At 39.5% G+C, this 15934-nt stretch overlaps 1 protein-coding gene across 1 annotated transcript in view; it reads left to right on the top strand.

The window, feature by feature from the left end:
* CLSTN2 (calsyntenin 2) overlaps positions 1-15934 on the top strand; it is a 697293-nt gene that overhangs the window by 592713 nt on the left and 88646 nt on the right. Inside the window, exon 8 of the mRNA XM_074963962.1 lies at positions 141-262. Coding sequence (XP_074820063.1) covers positions 141-262 — 122 coding nt within the window. The remainder of the gene's footprint in view (positions 1-140; positions 263-15934) is intronic.

Below are 15934 nucleotides of genomic sequence, written 5' to 3'. Positions count from 1 at the left end.
GTAGAATGTTATGTTTGTTGGTTTGTTTGAAGTGTATATTGCTTATACAGGCAGAATTTTTATTTGAGGCAAATTCAGCTAGACAAAGCAATTATGACACTTCAGTGGTCTAAGCCTCTTTATTTGTTATATATTTTCAGAAATGAATCGGCACCATTATGCACTTTATGTGCACAACTGTCGTCTTGTGTTTCTGCTGCGTAAAGATTTTGACCAGGCTGATACATTTCGCCCAGCAGAGTTCCACTGGAAGCTGGATCAGGTACTTGGGCTCCTTTTGTTATCTGTATATAACCTATACTTACGAGGGATGACTCTCTGTTCCCCTCATCAATGTTGAAGAGTTTGCTGCAGGCTTTGAGCTAACTGTTTTTATCTCGTTGTGATAGAGGCTTGTAATTTTAGATCCAGAGCTCCTGGGTTTGATTCCCATTGCTGACAACCACGCAGGGGCATCACATTACATGTAGTTCCTAAAAAGTCCTCCATTCACCATCAGAAGCCTGTTTTATTTGCACAATAGAGCTGATTTAGACCTTTCCAATAAGGACTTTGCTGATGTGGAGACAAGTACTTGATGGTGTGTGTTGACTTGTCCTTCCTAGTCTGTAGACTCCTACATTCAGTTGCTGTTGTATTTAATTTTGCTTGATTATGAAGAACACTTTATGGAGAAAATATTAAGTAACCGAAGGTTGCTTTCCAGAGAATTATTAATTCTAGTCACGATAAGGATGGTGCAAAGACACATTTTTACAGACTAATATTTGCTTAAACCAAGTTTTTGGGACATATTTTTGAGCACAAAATGTAAAGTTCACATACAGGTACAGCATTATGCTAATTGTTTAATCCCTTACTTTCCTGTTAAAATGGACCAGAAGGTTGCCTTGAATCCTGATTGTCAAATATATGTAACAGGAACCCATTTAATGGACACAGCACTTGTTTTTCACTTCTGGTATCCAGATGAGGGTTAGTTCCGGTATACTTGAAATGAAGAAGCCTTAAAATGCCTCAAAGGATGAATTTACACTAATGAATGGTGAACCTTAAAGGTCTTGTAAAAATGATTTAGTTTGATACTATTGTGTTGAGTGCTATAGAAATATTTATAAATCAATGCCAGGAAACTGAATTGCTACAGTAAAAGATAAGTTTTGATAAGCATTCAACATTTTAGAGATATTTATTCAAAACTTATGTGTACCATTTTGAGCTGGAAAGCTGAATTAAAATCACCTTGTGATTTTGAAGCAGGTTTTTTTTTTTCTTTTGAAGAGGGAGGAACAGTGTCTTTGAATAAGTAAACTAGCATGAAATTCCAGTAACTTAGCCATGACAAAGCACTGGAAAATGTGAAGTAGGGGACAATACTCCATTGATAGGGAGATGTCTAATAGTCTGACAGAACTTTTTCATCTCTACCACAGTCTGTGATTTTTTTCCTTCACATGCTTTCTCTCTGTCATTTCCACACTTTTTCAGATATGAGGCTAAAAATTAGACACACTTGGAAACATAGAAATGGCAACAGCTTTAAAATTATCTTTTCCCTCTTACATTCAAAAACAATGTATATCTTTAACTGGACTCTGGATTCTTTTCTTTTTTTCGTATCAAGTCATATTTTTGCTTGTGATTAATATAGATGATGATTAGCAGGCAACATACATTCTCCGGGTTTGTATTTTGATACTAACATTTCCTCCCTCTACCTCGTGCAGAGTGCTGCTCACCTCCCAGTTGCTTTGGTACACCTTTCCTTTTGGATTTTAGGGTATGATATGCTACTGTTTCAGAACAATACATAGAGCCAAATCAGAGTGTCTGTGTCAAAACTTGATAAATACAACTGCTATCCAGTGTCCAATAAGGGGTGAATGAGGGCCTGAGGCTGTGAGCCAAATTCTCTGTGAAGTCAATGGAGCTATGACAGTCTACACGAGCAGACTGGCCTCACATCTTTAACTGAAGTTTAAACATCATCCCAGCTATTTAGCTATAGTTCTTTGGTGTGTATCTTGAAGATTCCTGAAGATTTCATCTAGAGACAATTGAATGAGCCCTTAGGGACAGTTTGAGATTAACATGGCCATGCTCTGAGTTATATCTCTGGTGAGAGATGAAGAGCTTCACTCAGTTGAAGGAGTCTCTGCAGGAGTAGATACCATTAGAAGGGAATCCAAACCAGTAATTGGCATATTATATTTCCATATTTAGTGAAATAATATTGGCCTGATTGTCACTAGAGAACCACTTTTATACTTAAAATATGCCCTCCATATTATCATATAGTATCAGGCACTGACCAACATTGAAGATGGACTGAAAATTTTTATGTAGGGGACGGGGACCCGATTACTTAAAAACCATTCAATGATAGAAAAGACTTATTAGATCAACTAGTTCATTTTTCTTTTCTCTGCTAGTGTAGGATAATACCCACAATATATTTTCTAGTGCTCTTCCATGCTGAAACAACAGGCTAAGTGTGAAGTATACATAAAGTTTGTTATGGTTAGAGCGACTAGGTTTTTGTGATCCTTAGTTACTGTTGCCCCAGTCATACTGCAGGAGGCTTTGGCAACTAGGAAAGGTCACTTCTCATGTAAATGCACTCTCTGTTGCTATTCCCTCTGGCCTTCCAGCACCATCTGCAAATTCTTCCTGAACCCAACCAGACTGAAACTCTGGGAAAGCTTTTCAAAGATAATTCCAATGGAATGTAAGTGCCTAATCTACTAAGGTGAAAATCCCAGTAGGTGCCTTTCTGCTTTTTTAAGGCATCTGAATATCTTTGAAAATCTGGCCCTCTGAGTTTAGTTAGGCCAGGATCTAGTACATGACCTCTCAGTCTTTGAAATCAATAGTTTAAGTGCTAGCGTGATGGAACCTGGCTGTTTCGGATTATTAACCAGATTCTCACAACCTGGAGCATGCTGTAATGTGGAAATCTGCAGACTTCATGGCATGTACACGGTTCAGGAAGAAAAACCAGAGGTTGATGCAGTGGGCCCAGCACAGAGCATCTGTTAATTGAAAGTAAACAGTGGGTGGATACTTTATTGGGCATAAATTACTGCGTGACTCTGACAACGATTTGGTGCTTGTTTGAGCTGAGAGGAGTCCAGTGACCTCAGGAGCAAGAGGCGCATGGATTATTTTTCATGAGTACTGTGGAGCAATAGAATTCATGATACCAGATTCTTAGGGTTCCCTATTTAGCCCACAAGATGTTTGATGTTCTGAGGCAAAGATCACAGAAGGCAGCTCATTTTCATCTTGAATATAATTTCTTATACTTCATTTATATCTATAGCAGGAAGACATAACTGAGTCCCAAATTCCATCCTCGGGTAAAGGCACAGCACAGGTTGCCACGTCAGATATTATATGGCTACTCTTCTTGTAGTGTTTCCTCCTTTTGGAATATGATGCAGCCTGCAGTTATAATACACGGGGAGACCTCCACACAGTAGGAGCTGCAAAGTTAGCTGTGAGCAGCTGTGGGCAGGCTGCTAAATCTATTCATAGGTTGATGGGGTTCTTTTCAGTATGGTATGTATTTACCCTATACCTTCCATTAAAGTTAATGGAAGAGTCACAAAGCTAAATTTTTGCACATGGTGCTAAACATTCACCCTATAGTCCTCCACTGACCTGAAAGTGTCATAACGTTGGGCCTGTACCTGCAGAGCACATTTAACCTCTTAGCTGTATATGTGCCAAAACATTAATAGTTAAGACTGTAGGACTTTAAACTGAAGGGACCTTGTTATTCATAAGAAACATTAAAAAAATGAATACAGACTACCACTGATTCTTTTTAATCCCCACTTTAATCATCTCTGAAATTGATTGCAGCTGCCAGTATAGTTTCCAAGTGAGCCCCTTAGTAATGACCCAGAAGATAAGGTTCAGATAACTTTCAAGAAAAACAGTGTGTATCTCATATGCACACACTGTTAGCATAGCTGCAACATTTCCTAAGCAACTGAGCGACAGATGCCCCATAGGTAGCAGCTTCCCTATCTTCTGGCAACTATAGTTTATTGTGAAGCTTAGGTGTTTCCTTCATTTCAATGTGCAAAATCAAACCATTTATTTTTTTGTTTTTGTAAATTTCCTGTACAGAAGTTTAAAAGGACATTTGTGAGGCATTTGCCAGAGCTTTTTAAATCATTTCTTTTCTCATAGTTAATTATAGAGCCCAATTTTCAAACTTTAGTATATATTAGGAGCTGATTTATCACCATAGTCCATATAATGGTGTCAGGGTTCCTTCCCCACTCTGAACTCTGGGGTACCGATGTGGGGACCCACCTGAAAGACCCCCTAAGCTTATTTCTACCAGCTTAGGTTAAAACTTCCCCAAGACACAAAATTCCTCGTATCTGGGATTCAGTATGCTGCGACCACCAAGTGATTTAACAAAGAATCAGGGAAGAGACCACTTGGAGATGTCTTCCCCCAAAATATCCCCCCAAGCCTTACACCCCCTTTCCTGGGGAGGCTTGAGAATAAACAAGATGAGCACAGACCAGACTTGGGTTTTTAGGACCCTAAAAACCCCATCAGATTCTTAAAAAACAGAACTTTATTAAAAGAACAAAAGAAGATAAAAGAAACACTCTGTAAGATTAGAATGGAAGATAATCTCACAGGCAGTCAGATTCAAAACATAGAGATCCCTCTAGGCAAAACCTTAAGTTACAAAAAGATACACAAAAGGAAGGATATACATTCCCTCCAGCACAGCGAATTTCACAAGCCAAAAACAAAAGAAAATCTAACGCATTTTCTAGCTAGATTACTTTTACTAACTCCATAGGAGTTGGATTGCTTGCTTTCTTGATCTGTCCCTGGCAGAGGCATCACACAGACAGACAGACAAAGCCTTCCCCCACCCCCAGATTTGAAAGTATCTTGTCCCCTTATTGGTCATTTTGGTCAGGTGCCAGCCAGGTTACTTGAGCTTCTTAACCCTTTACAGGTAAGAAGATTTTATAGTACTGTATCAGAGCTTCTTAACCCCTTCCCTTTATATTTATGACAAATGGCATCTAAATTGGCACTTAGTTGCCTAAAATGGCTATATGGAAGTTTAAATCCATATTTAAGATCCTAACTTTAGGCACCCAAATATAAAAATTGGGCTCTATAAATAATGATCTCTTGGAAAGGAATCTGAAAAGTGTTTCCTTAATATTTTTCCTCTTCAACTTGTGAGGTTATTGGTGAATGAGTGTAGAGTTGTTCTTTAGTTGAGTTATTTGGGAATAATTGGTGAGGCTGGTTATTGTAGAATTTGAACTTTTTAAATTCCCTTTGGGTATAGCTGAGCCAGTGGAGTATCCCCCAGAGTATTTGTAACCAGTGATCTGCTGTTAATGAAGTTCTAGTAGATATCCCTCAAGTTCCCAGGGGCCACTGGTGCTGCCTACAGTCTCAGTAAACTTTCTCTACACAAGGTTTTTTAACCAAGTGCCCTTCAAAGGGCCAACTTGTCATAGTTGGAATAGATATTTGGGGTGAAATCCTGATCTCTTTAAATCAATGGGAAAACTCTCATTGACTTCAGTGAAACCAGAATTTCACCCTAGAAATGTAAAACCAGTTAAATCTTCTAGTCTCTCTTCCTGCCAATGTAAGATTGTTTCTTAAAGCACAGTAGGCGACTGTGTTTACAGCTCTACTGTAGAGTTTGCAAGTGGCTTTCTTCCTTCTCCTCAGAAAAACTCCTTTCCACCTGATATTTCTGAAGCTTAGTCTCCTGCCAAGAGATAAATATTTCTCTGAAACATTGAAGTTAATCAGAGATGGGTTTTTGGAGATCCAAAAGTTTGAAATGAATCCTTTTCTCATTTGAAAAAGGTCTATAAGAGGTTTTATTTATCTATCACATCCATATGTGTCTAATGTGTGTCATGCAGTTGCAGTTATTTTGGGGAGGTTAGGTGCTTAATATTAGAGTTATAGGCTACAGTTTTTAAGCTTTTGAAAGTTCCCTCCCCAAAGGTCTTATAATTTCTGCTTCCTTATGGCTGTGTCATATATATTTCCATCAACAGAACTACTGCCATTATCGGTTGTCAAAATGGCTCATGTTCAAGGAGGTTACAAACTCTGTCAGTATAGCCTTTGTTAGTGGCTGGATTGCATCCCTGCAGTGGGGTTTAAGGAGATTAGAAGGCAGTTCTACTACCCAGTCATCTAAAGGCCCAAAATTTAGCTATATCCCTTGATCTCAGTAGGTAAATGGATTCCTTTCAAACATGGATACAGCACATTGTGGTGTTTAGATGTTGCTTGTAATTATTAGAATTGGGAGCACTGGTTGTTGGAATTCTGAAAGGACAGGAAACAGGAAGGGGAAAGAGTTGAGAGGCTGGGAGAGAGCTACAGAGGGTGCAGCAGCAGTTTGGTAAAGAGGTTCATACTTTGAAAATATAGTCCTGTTGAAGCTTGTTAGTACCTTGCCTGGTTGATACAACCTTTTGGCGACGAGGATGGATCTTCTGCCTCTGAACCCACCTGCACCCTTTCCGCAAAACCCAGGTGAGCCTCCAATTGCTTTTACAACTTGGATCTATATGTTTGAGACTTATCTGCTTGCAATCAGTGCTACAGAGATTTCTGAAGTAAGAAAGCATGCTCTGCTAATCCACTGCCTTGGAGCAGAAGGGCAGCGTATATTTTACACTTTTCCCCTTCCAAATGATAAATATGAGACTGCACTCACTGCGTTAAAGAATTTTTTTGTGCCAAAAGTGAACGTAGTAGCTAATCACTACAGATTTCACCAGCGTGAGCAGAAACCAGGGGAAACTATAATGCAGTATATTGCTTCCCTGAGGAGTCTGAATGTAATTTGTGACTTTGGGAATATGGCAGATGAGATGATTAGAGACGAGCTCATTGAGAAAACAACCATGCTCCATGTAAGAGAACGCTTACTTCTAGAACCACAACTTACACCTATCGACTTTCTAATGGGCGGGTATGGAATGCTTCTTACCTTGCACCTGCCTATGCACAAGAGGAGATTATGCCAACACCCAGTCTGCATTGGATGACTTCACCATAGTACCAACACAACAAGACATTGCACTGGAACCGGGGCTTGAGAGACGGCCTGTCAGACCCAGACGACCACCTGTCTGGACCAGAGACTGTTATGTAGTACCTACAGTATTTTCAGTGTAATATTTCTGCCAACAGTATAGTGCCTTGTTTCATATTTGTTTCTGTGGTTAGAACAATAATGTTTATTTTAATTGGGAGAGTTTCTTAAGAGAGGCGGGAATGTGGTGTTTAGATGTTGCTTGTAATTATTAGAATTGGGGCACTGGCTGTTGGGAGTCTGAAAGGACAGGAAACAGGAAGGAGGGGGGAGGAGTTGAGAGGCTGGGAGAGAGCTACAGAGGGTGCAGCAGCAGCTTGGTAAAGAGGTTTACACTTTGAAAATAAAGTCCTGTTGAAGCTTGTTAGTACCTTGCCTGGTTGATACAACACACATGAGATAGCACACCCAGAGTCTCTAAATCCCAAAAGTCTGCAGACACTTATATTGCTTAGATTGTCACAACAACTAGCACAGGAAACAATCTGATGATGAAATCAACATCAGGAGTCCAAAGGGAAAGAAATCGTATTGAATGTGTGGCATAGCTGAGGAGGACATCATTGGGCCTCCTCCACCACACAAATACCTACATTCATATCAAGGTACGTGTTTCATGAATGCTTAACCAATATTCCTTTCAAAGCTGTGTTTATAACAACCCCTTTCTCTGCAGTTCAGCATTAACCTGTCAGTAAGTGTGTTGTAAGTGGTTATTGCAGGTGTTAGGATACGTTGTTAATCCGCATTGTTGAGACTATATTGGTGGAGAAGGAATGTAGGAAAATGAGGGGTGAGTGCAAGGGAACTGGGGTTTGGAAAGGGCTAAATCTCTCTTACTCACACACTCATCCCTCTTCTTATGTAAAATAATTTAACTAAGCTTGACGTATACCCTCAAAAGATCAGCTCTCTAACCCTCCTCAAAAACTTTGGGCTGGCCCTGATATAGTGGTGAGTCGATGGTGAACAAGAGTCAGTTAATTTAGAGAAGGGGTGGCAAAAAATTGTTTCCCAAAACTGCTAATACCAACTCCGTCTCCAACATCACAGTTGGCCATGGAGATCTGCAAGGAGATAAATGCTCCTCTCACCCATATAGTACCTCCCCTGTGGTGGGTCAGCATTAAGGGGGAGCAAGGTTACAGCTCCCCCTCCTCAGCTATATGAAGAGATAGGGATCCCCATCCTCCTTGGCTGGTGTGGGAAGAGTTCCCTTCTATCTCAATCTACTTTATACTACTGCTCCTGCCTGACTTCCTTTGACCCATACAGCATTGAGTCCAAATAATGATTTGTATAATAAGCCATAGTTTCAAAGCCTTTTGGTAATAGTGGAGGACAAGGCATTAAACAGGCCAATGCACAATATATTTCACGCTCTGTGCACCATGGATATTACATTTTTCATACTAGTATGCAAGACTTAATCAAAGCCAAGACATTTTCCCCCTCAATCAACATCTAAAGCTGTAATCTTATTTTGACCCTTTCAGCCAGGGACACAAGAATTTTTAATTCAAACTCTAATTATTTTCTGTCTCTTGCTATTTTGCTCATATTGAATCTGGTCCTGTAGCCCCCTGGCAAAATCTTCATTGAGTCCCTGCAAAAATGGCTGCGCTGCAGGATCTAGGAGCATGATGCAGTCATGCTAAATTGGCAAAAATGGATAAAGATGCAGAAAATAGTTTCTTTTCAAAGTTAAGATAAGCTGCTCTGAATAATCCAAACTGAGTGTAAAGCAAAAATTGTACTAAAACAGCCTCAAGGTTAGTTTTATCATATAGAAAACAGTGATTGCTCATAGTAAGAGAGTAGGTTATTCAAATGAATCCCAATATAATGTCTTCTATCTGTCTGCCTCTACACACGTGCACATGGTGTTGAGTAGCCCTCCATTTACATGCAACTGACTCATTGACGATATAGAATAGGAGCTTACAGTTGATAGTGCTTGTCCTTTAATACACTGCATTTCTATTTACTTTGGAAAGTAAGCAACTGTGCATGTGTATGATAGTGCTTTAGCTGATTTTCCAAGATATGCAGCTATGCATGCTGTGTTATCATAGGGCAAAATTAAGGGGTTAGAATTGGATATATAGCCTTTCATATCCAGGGTAATAGTTTGAATTTGTTTTGTCAGTAGTAGCTGAAAGTTGTTATTATATGATGGCTGTTCTATATGAAATTAGGAAATAGACTGAGACTACTTCCTAGAGGACAAGTGACCATAACATGAAAATCATAAAAGGGATCTTTATTGACAGAGTCACCAGAGAGGACTATGACTGAACTATACTCTGAACCCTAGAATGCTGGGGTGTATTGATGGGATAGTGTGGCATAAACTTGCACTGCCCATTACATGAGTGTCTGTGTGTTTGAGTGAGTGTCTGTGTGTGTGTGTGTGTGTGTGTGTGTGTGTAAATCTGGCACCTTTCATTGCCAGTTTAAAAAAAAAAAGTTAGTGACTTTAATTAATCATGCACAAAAGAGTTTCAATTCGTAAGCACATAACTACTTCTTCACCAATTGGTATGCAGGCCTGTAGAGCACTGTGCATACATCCTTAATAAGCCTCCCACAGACAGAAAATTAGAAAACACCTAACTTGCATCCTACACAGCCAGCAGGAGAAAAATGATAGATGAATCATGCTAATCCTGTGACTAAGAAGAAATCATCCCAGGCCTCAAACAGCCTCTGCGGCATCCAAAGCACCCCTAGTCTACTACATTCTAACCCTCTAATGTCTTATCTGACGCAGTTTATTTACCATTTTTCTTTCTCACTCTGAATGTTATTTTGATCCATTATATGTAGCATCTTGCTTCAAAGCAGCCTTTGCCAGCACAAAAATGTTCTTTGAAATCCCAATTTAAGGTATTTTTAATGTAATTGTACTATCGCAGTTAACAGCCAGTCTTGACAAATGGATTAAATTTTGTGCTGTGCAAGACCAATTGTGCTACATGAGCCTGAAAACTCTTTTTATGCCAACTGATTTCTATAATATTGCATTGTGCCTTTGTAAACCTGCTATGACCCTTGAAGAGGCATTGAGCTGCATTCAGAAATACCCCTCTTTGCATTTAATTTCAGTGATCAGGAGATATTTCTATGGATGTTTGTGTGCTGCCTTTTGAGACTGCCCCCCGCCCCCCGCTTTTTTTTTTCAGGGATATAAATATTCGTGTAATTTTATTACAGGGCACGATTTTCAAAAGCAACAAGTGTTAGTTTAACTTTGGTCCCATTGACGTCAGTGGTAAAACTCCCATGGAAATTAAATGGGAAACAATGGAGGAAAAACACAGTATGGATCAGCTCCTGCAAACTCTCCAAATAGCTCTATGGAAGTCAATGGGTGTTCCATACATGGAGAATGTGCACAAGCAGACCCTATATGTTGGGACCTGTATATACTGCAGCAAGCTGGACCTACCACATCAAGTTTCCTTGTTTTTTTCTGAAGTATTCATGTAGAAATTCTCCTGGAGCTTCAGAAATTGTTTTTTAAAGATTTTTGTTTAATTAAATATGAATGTGAAAAATAGACTCAGTCCATTCTTCTTATTTGCATTTATTTTGTGATGTCCCTTGATTTCCAGTTATGCCACTGAAGTTTTTATAGAATGTGCATGACTATATTACGGAAGTAATCGGGCAAAGTTGGAGAGCTGGGCAGGGAACATCTGTGACTTTTGGCTCACAGAAAGTCAGTTTAGCTTTTGGAGATTCAAGAGGCATTTTTATTTTTATTTATTTTTTTTTTTGCAAGGGGGAAATGATAGATTTTTTCCCCCTCCCATTTGTGATTAATAACAGAAGTGATGTTAAATTCTAGTTTGGGCATAAGGTTTGAAAATGTGTATTTTTCTTTAAAACTCTGGCAGGATATTAGAAAGGAACAGAATGGGGAAAGTTTTAGGTAGAAAATCTACCATGAATCAGACACAGAGAAGTTTCAGGAAGAATACTGACAGGTTTCAGAGTAGCAGCCGTGTTAGTCTGTATTCGCAAAAAGAAAAGGAGTACTTGTGGCACCTTAGAGACTAACCAATTTATTTGAGCATAAGCTTTCATGAGCTACATCTGATGAAGTGAGCTGTAGCTCACGAAAGCTTATGCTCAAATAAATTTGTTAATCTCTAAGGTGTCACAAGTAGTCCTTTTCTTTTTAGGAAGAATACTGTTATCCAAATTCTACTAAGTAAAGTTCCTTTGTTCAGTGTTAGATGAAAGCACTTGTGTGGTTCTTTACCATAGTCACTAATCAGACAACTATCTGCCATTTTATATAGATATAATGGTTAGATATCTTACTGGAGCTGGATTTTTTTGTAACGTTGAAACAATGAACAATGTTGGTATTTAAACTGTAATCAATAAGTGTGTTTTAACCCATTTACATGATAACCTAAGAACGGCCATACTGGGTTAGACCAGTGGTCCATCCAGCCCAGTATCCTGTCCTCTGACAGTGGCCAGTGCCACATGATCCAGAAGGAAGGAACAGAACATGTAATCATAAAGTGATCCATCCTCTGTCACCTATTCCCAACTTCTGGTAAACAGAGACTGGGGACACTTCAGAGTACGGTTTTGCATTTAGATGAAGGGGAGCAGTTTACACCTGTCTTAGAGCTATTGTTTTTTAATGTCTCCAGGCTCAGAAAGAAAATTCTATATCGGTTTTCCACTTATTCCATGTCTGGAAGATTTTCTTGGCAACAATAAGGCCTAGCAATGTAAATTTGTAGCTCCCTCGTGCAAATTCTGTGTCAAGGGTGTATTTCTTGGTTATCTTTGTAGCTACAGAATTGCAAAATACACAGGGCCCTACCTATATGAATTAATCAAATGTTAATGGCCTTTTTGCAATTTAGTGACAAGAAAAGTGGATTATAACATTATTTCATCGTGTGTGAACTATGGACCTAATTTAGTAGGACATATTGAAGTTACAGTGTGACAGCATATAGACATGCTGCAGTTATAGTACATAATAATCTGGGCTTTCAGGCGCTTTGACTGTCAATATGATAAAGCAGTTTAATTATTTAAAGCTGTAATTAAACCATCCATATTTTTTTAAAGGGAATGTGAACTTACTGTGCTATCTGCATATTACAATTCTTAAGTCTTACAAAAATGATTCACAATTCACCTGGAAACAAGTTTACAAACTCTTGTATTTGACAGTTGCACTAACGTATACCAGTGAATATATATATTATATATATATAATAAGCTTATAATAACTTATAATTGCTGTGAAGTAGCACTATATATATATAAGTTATTATAAGCTTTGCATTTATTTGCTTGTCACCGTTGACTCTTTGTCTCATGTCAAGGCTTCCTCACTGTGCTGAGGGAGTGCTAGATAAGAGCCATAGCTATGAATATCATGAAGTTTGTCCAATTATTGAAATCCATTCAGCCTCAGGACATGGAAAGTAACATTGTCATGTAGGTGCTTTCATTTAAGAGTGCTTGTATTCCTCTCAAGTTAGTAAAGTCTCAACTCATGGCAGAGAGAGACTGGTGGTCGGTAAGAAGATGATTTATGACCTTGTAGTATAATTCCTGCTCACCAATTTCAAAAGCAGAATTAATGGCATCAGAAGGCCACTTTGGGTACAATGTCTACACTGCAGTTAGACACCCCCGGGTGAGACCTGTGCCCACTGACTCGGGCTCGCAGGGCTTGGGCTGTGGGTCTATTTAATTGTGGTGCAGATGTTCTGGCTTGGGCTGTACCCTGAGCTTTGGGACCCTCCAACCTTCGTAGGCACTGGCCAGCCACAGGGTTTTCATTGCAGGGGGTAGACATACTCTTTCACAGCAAGAGGACAGGTGTGACAATGCTGGGTGCTATGAGGGAAGAGAGCATAGTACTAATAATAATGAAATTCTTGTAAATGAAGAGGGAAGTGACAGACCATGTTAAGGGTCTGGTCCAAATTCCAATGAACTCAGTGGAACAGCTCAGTTGGAACGGCTTGTTCAAGGGATATGTAACACAGAAAGCTTACTAGTCTGCTTCGAATTTTCCCTCTGCCACTTTATTATATATGACCACCATCCCCATTTCACAGCTTGAAAAACTGAAGCATAGAGAAGTTAAATGACTTGCCAAAGGTCACCCTGTGCATAGGAGCAGGGTGCAGAACTTGGGTCTTCTAACTCCCCGTTTCTGTGTTCAAACCACTAAAACATGTTGCCTCTGTATACTATATTAATGGATAATATTTTGAAATATGTTATTGTAACTGTTAATGGTTTCATGAAATCTAGGTCACTGGTTTTATAATATTATGAAACTGTATGGAGCCCGGGCCTTTGGGGTTTCTGGATCTCTGGCACTCCCTTGTCACCACCAAGGGAGATGGGTGAAGAAGCATCTCACTGTACCTGGAAGGTCAGGCACCACAGGCAGTTCTACTGTAGCACTCCAGGCCTGCAACCATGTTATTGGCTCACACTCACTACTTAAGCCAGGAAGTGACCTGTGTCAGCCATTTGAGCAACTGTGCAGACCTCTGCTACTGCCACATTGGACCCTGCACTTGCCTGCCTCCTCCAGTCCTGATCCAGCCCTATTCCTGATTCCTGCTCTGCTCCTGACCTGCTCCTCAGTTCTAGCTCCCACCTTGCTCTTGCTCAATGCCTGATCCTTGCCTCTCTCTGGTTCCTGCCCTTTTCCCTTGCTCTGACCATCAGCTCCCAGTCCTGGCTCTGACATCCAGCCCTGACTTTTACTCTGGCTCAACCCTTTGGTCTTGGCATTAGGTATCTGAGCCAGCTGCAATCCTCAGCTTTGATTGCTAGTCCTGACTCTGGCTCAACCTCCTGGCTCTGATACTTGGCTGTTGACTCCGGCTCTGACCCCTGCTTCCGTTCCCCAGTGTGGATGCCTGCTCTGATTACTAGACCTGTTTCCTGCTCTCACCAGTTGGCCAGACTTCCTACATCCCAGTTGCTAACACATACTAGAGGCATTTGAATTCTCATGAAAACACATGGTTTCCAAGTCACAATGGGCCGATCACAGCCACTTTTTCTTATCAACATTTTGAATGTCTGATCCCTATTGATCCCAATTGATTGAAAAATGTAGTTCTTGACTTTGTACCTTGGTAAATCCTACCTATCAACTTCCAGTGTCAAGGTACATTGGTCAACAGCAAAATTATTTAAATAATTATTGTTTAGGGCATCTTACAAAATTAATTTAAAATGAAATAATAGTCAAATAAATCACATATATGTATGACCAATGTGGCAATTTACTGCAATATACTTATTGAATTAAATTTAAGTATCTTTGGAGTCAATTGTATTAAAGTTAAAGGTTATGTATTATTGTGGGCCTGGTTGATCAGAGGACTATATTGAAATGTGACAGACAAGAAGCATCTTTTGGGACAATGCCTATAAAGTGGATTCCTAGGAAATAGCTGGGGAGAGATGCAATGCAAATCCCTTCTGCTCCCCTCAGTTTTTCAAAAACTCTACCTTTTGACACCCTGAGAAGAGAACCATTGCCTGCTGATTACCTGTTCCCAAAATTGAGCTATCAAAAGCCCAAGCTGTATAAAGAAACAGTCAGCATGCTTACTCTGAGCTGAGGCTATTATGAACTTATTACTACAAGAAAACTTTTTGCTGGGGTTTGAAGGACTGACTCCTACCTGAGCCCCTGCTGGAGTTGGGGATGATCTCTGGCAAGCTTATTAGCATGCGTGTAGGTTCTTTTATTGTTTTTAATATGTTTTGTATGGAGTGCTTTCACCTTAAGAATAAATGTGCTTGCTTAGAAAGAACTGTATGGTAACTTATAACTGCTGACAATTAGGTTGTTCATAGCCTTTGAAGAGTAAGCAAAGTGCAGATGCTGGCCTGTTTAGGTAGTCTGGCTTGCTGAGAATATCACAGTGTAGGCAGGGAACTGTGCAAACTCGAAACTTGGTCAAGAGGGAGAGAGAAACGTGTCTTTGCCCAAGAGAGGTGATGGCTAAGGAACCGGAAGCAGTGGGCCCTTGCTGGACCAAGGAGGGGGAATACAAATGCAGTTGCTATGAACTGTGAACATAGGATGCATAAGGATTAAATTTGGGAACTGTATATTCAGATTGAACCTTGTAGAATATTTTCCACAAGCCTATTTTATATAAAATATAACAGATCAGTTATAGTATGAAGAATTTTTACTTTATTGCCAATCGTTTGCTGTTGTAGTGTATCTGATTATCAATTTAGAAAACTTAATGTAAGCTTTATCACTGCATTACCCAATCTGTCTTTTAATGTATGAAATGGATTCATACACACTGAAAATGCAGATTATCTTGAGAGTAGCCTAGCATTTCAAATCTGCTCACGTAATAACATATTAGTGCTATCTTAACCCCTAGTCAGTTATTTGAAATTCCTAATTCACTAAAAAATTTTATCAGCAAGATAGCACAAGTGATATTTTTTTTAAATGTTAGGGTGCGCAGTGTAGACTAAATTCAAAATAAATTGTTAATTCACTTTGCCAGTTTTGGCATTCTCTTAATGTAACCTAAATGAAGATGGAAATGTTACATGAAAGTGAACAATTCCTATGTGCTAATGAATGGGTTTATGTCTGCTGTGCACTTGAGGGAATAGAAGAGTCCAACTCTATTTGATGCTGTTGTAGATTCACTTTGATAGTTGTCTGCCCTGGAGAATTGCCTTTTCTCAGATAATAAATTAGCTATGTCCTCAACTGTGATTTTTGTATGAGAGATGTAGCGTAAATGTGAT

This window comes from Natator depressus, chromosome 9 (assembly GCF_965152275.1).
Source record: "Natator depressus isolate rNatDep1 chromosome 9, rNatDep2.hap1, whole genome shotgun sequence".
NCBI classification, from domain to species: domain Eukaryota; kingdom Metazoa; phylum Chordata; order Testudines; family Cheloniidae; genus Natator; species Natator depressus.
This window is presented reverse-complemented; position numbering and strand designations above follow the sequence as displayed.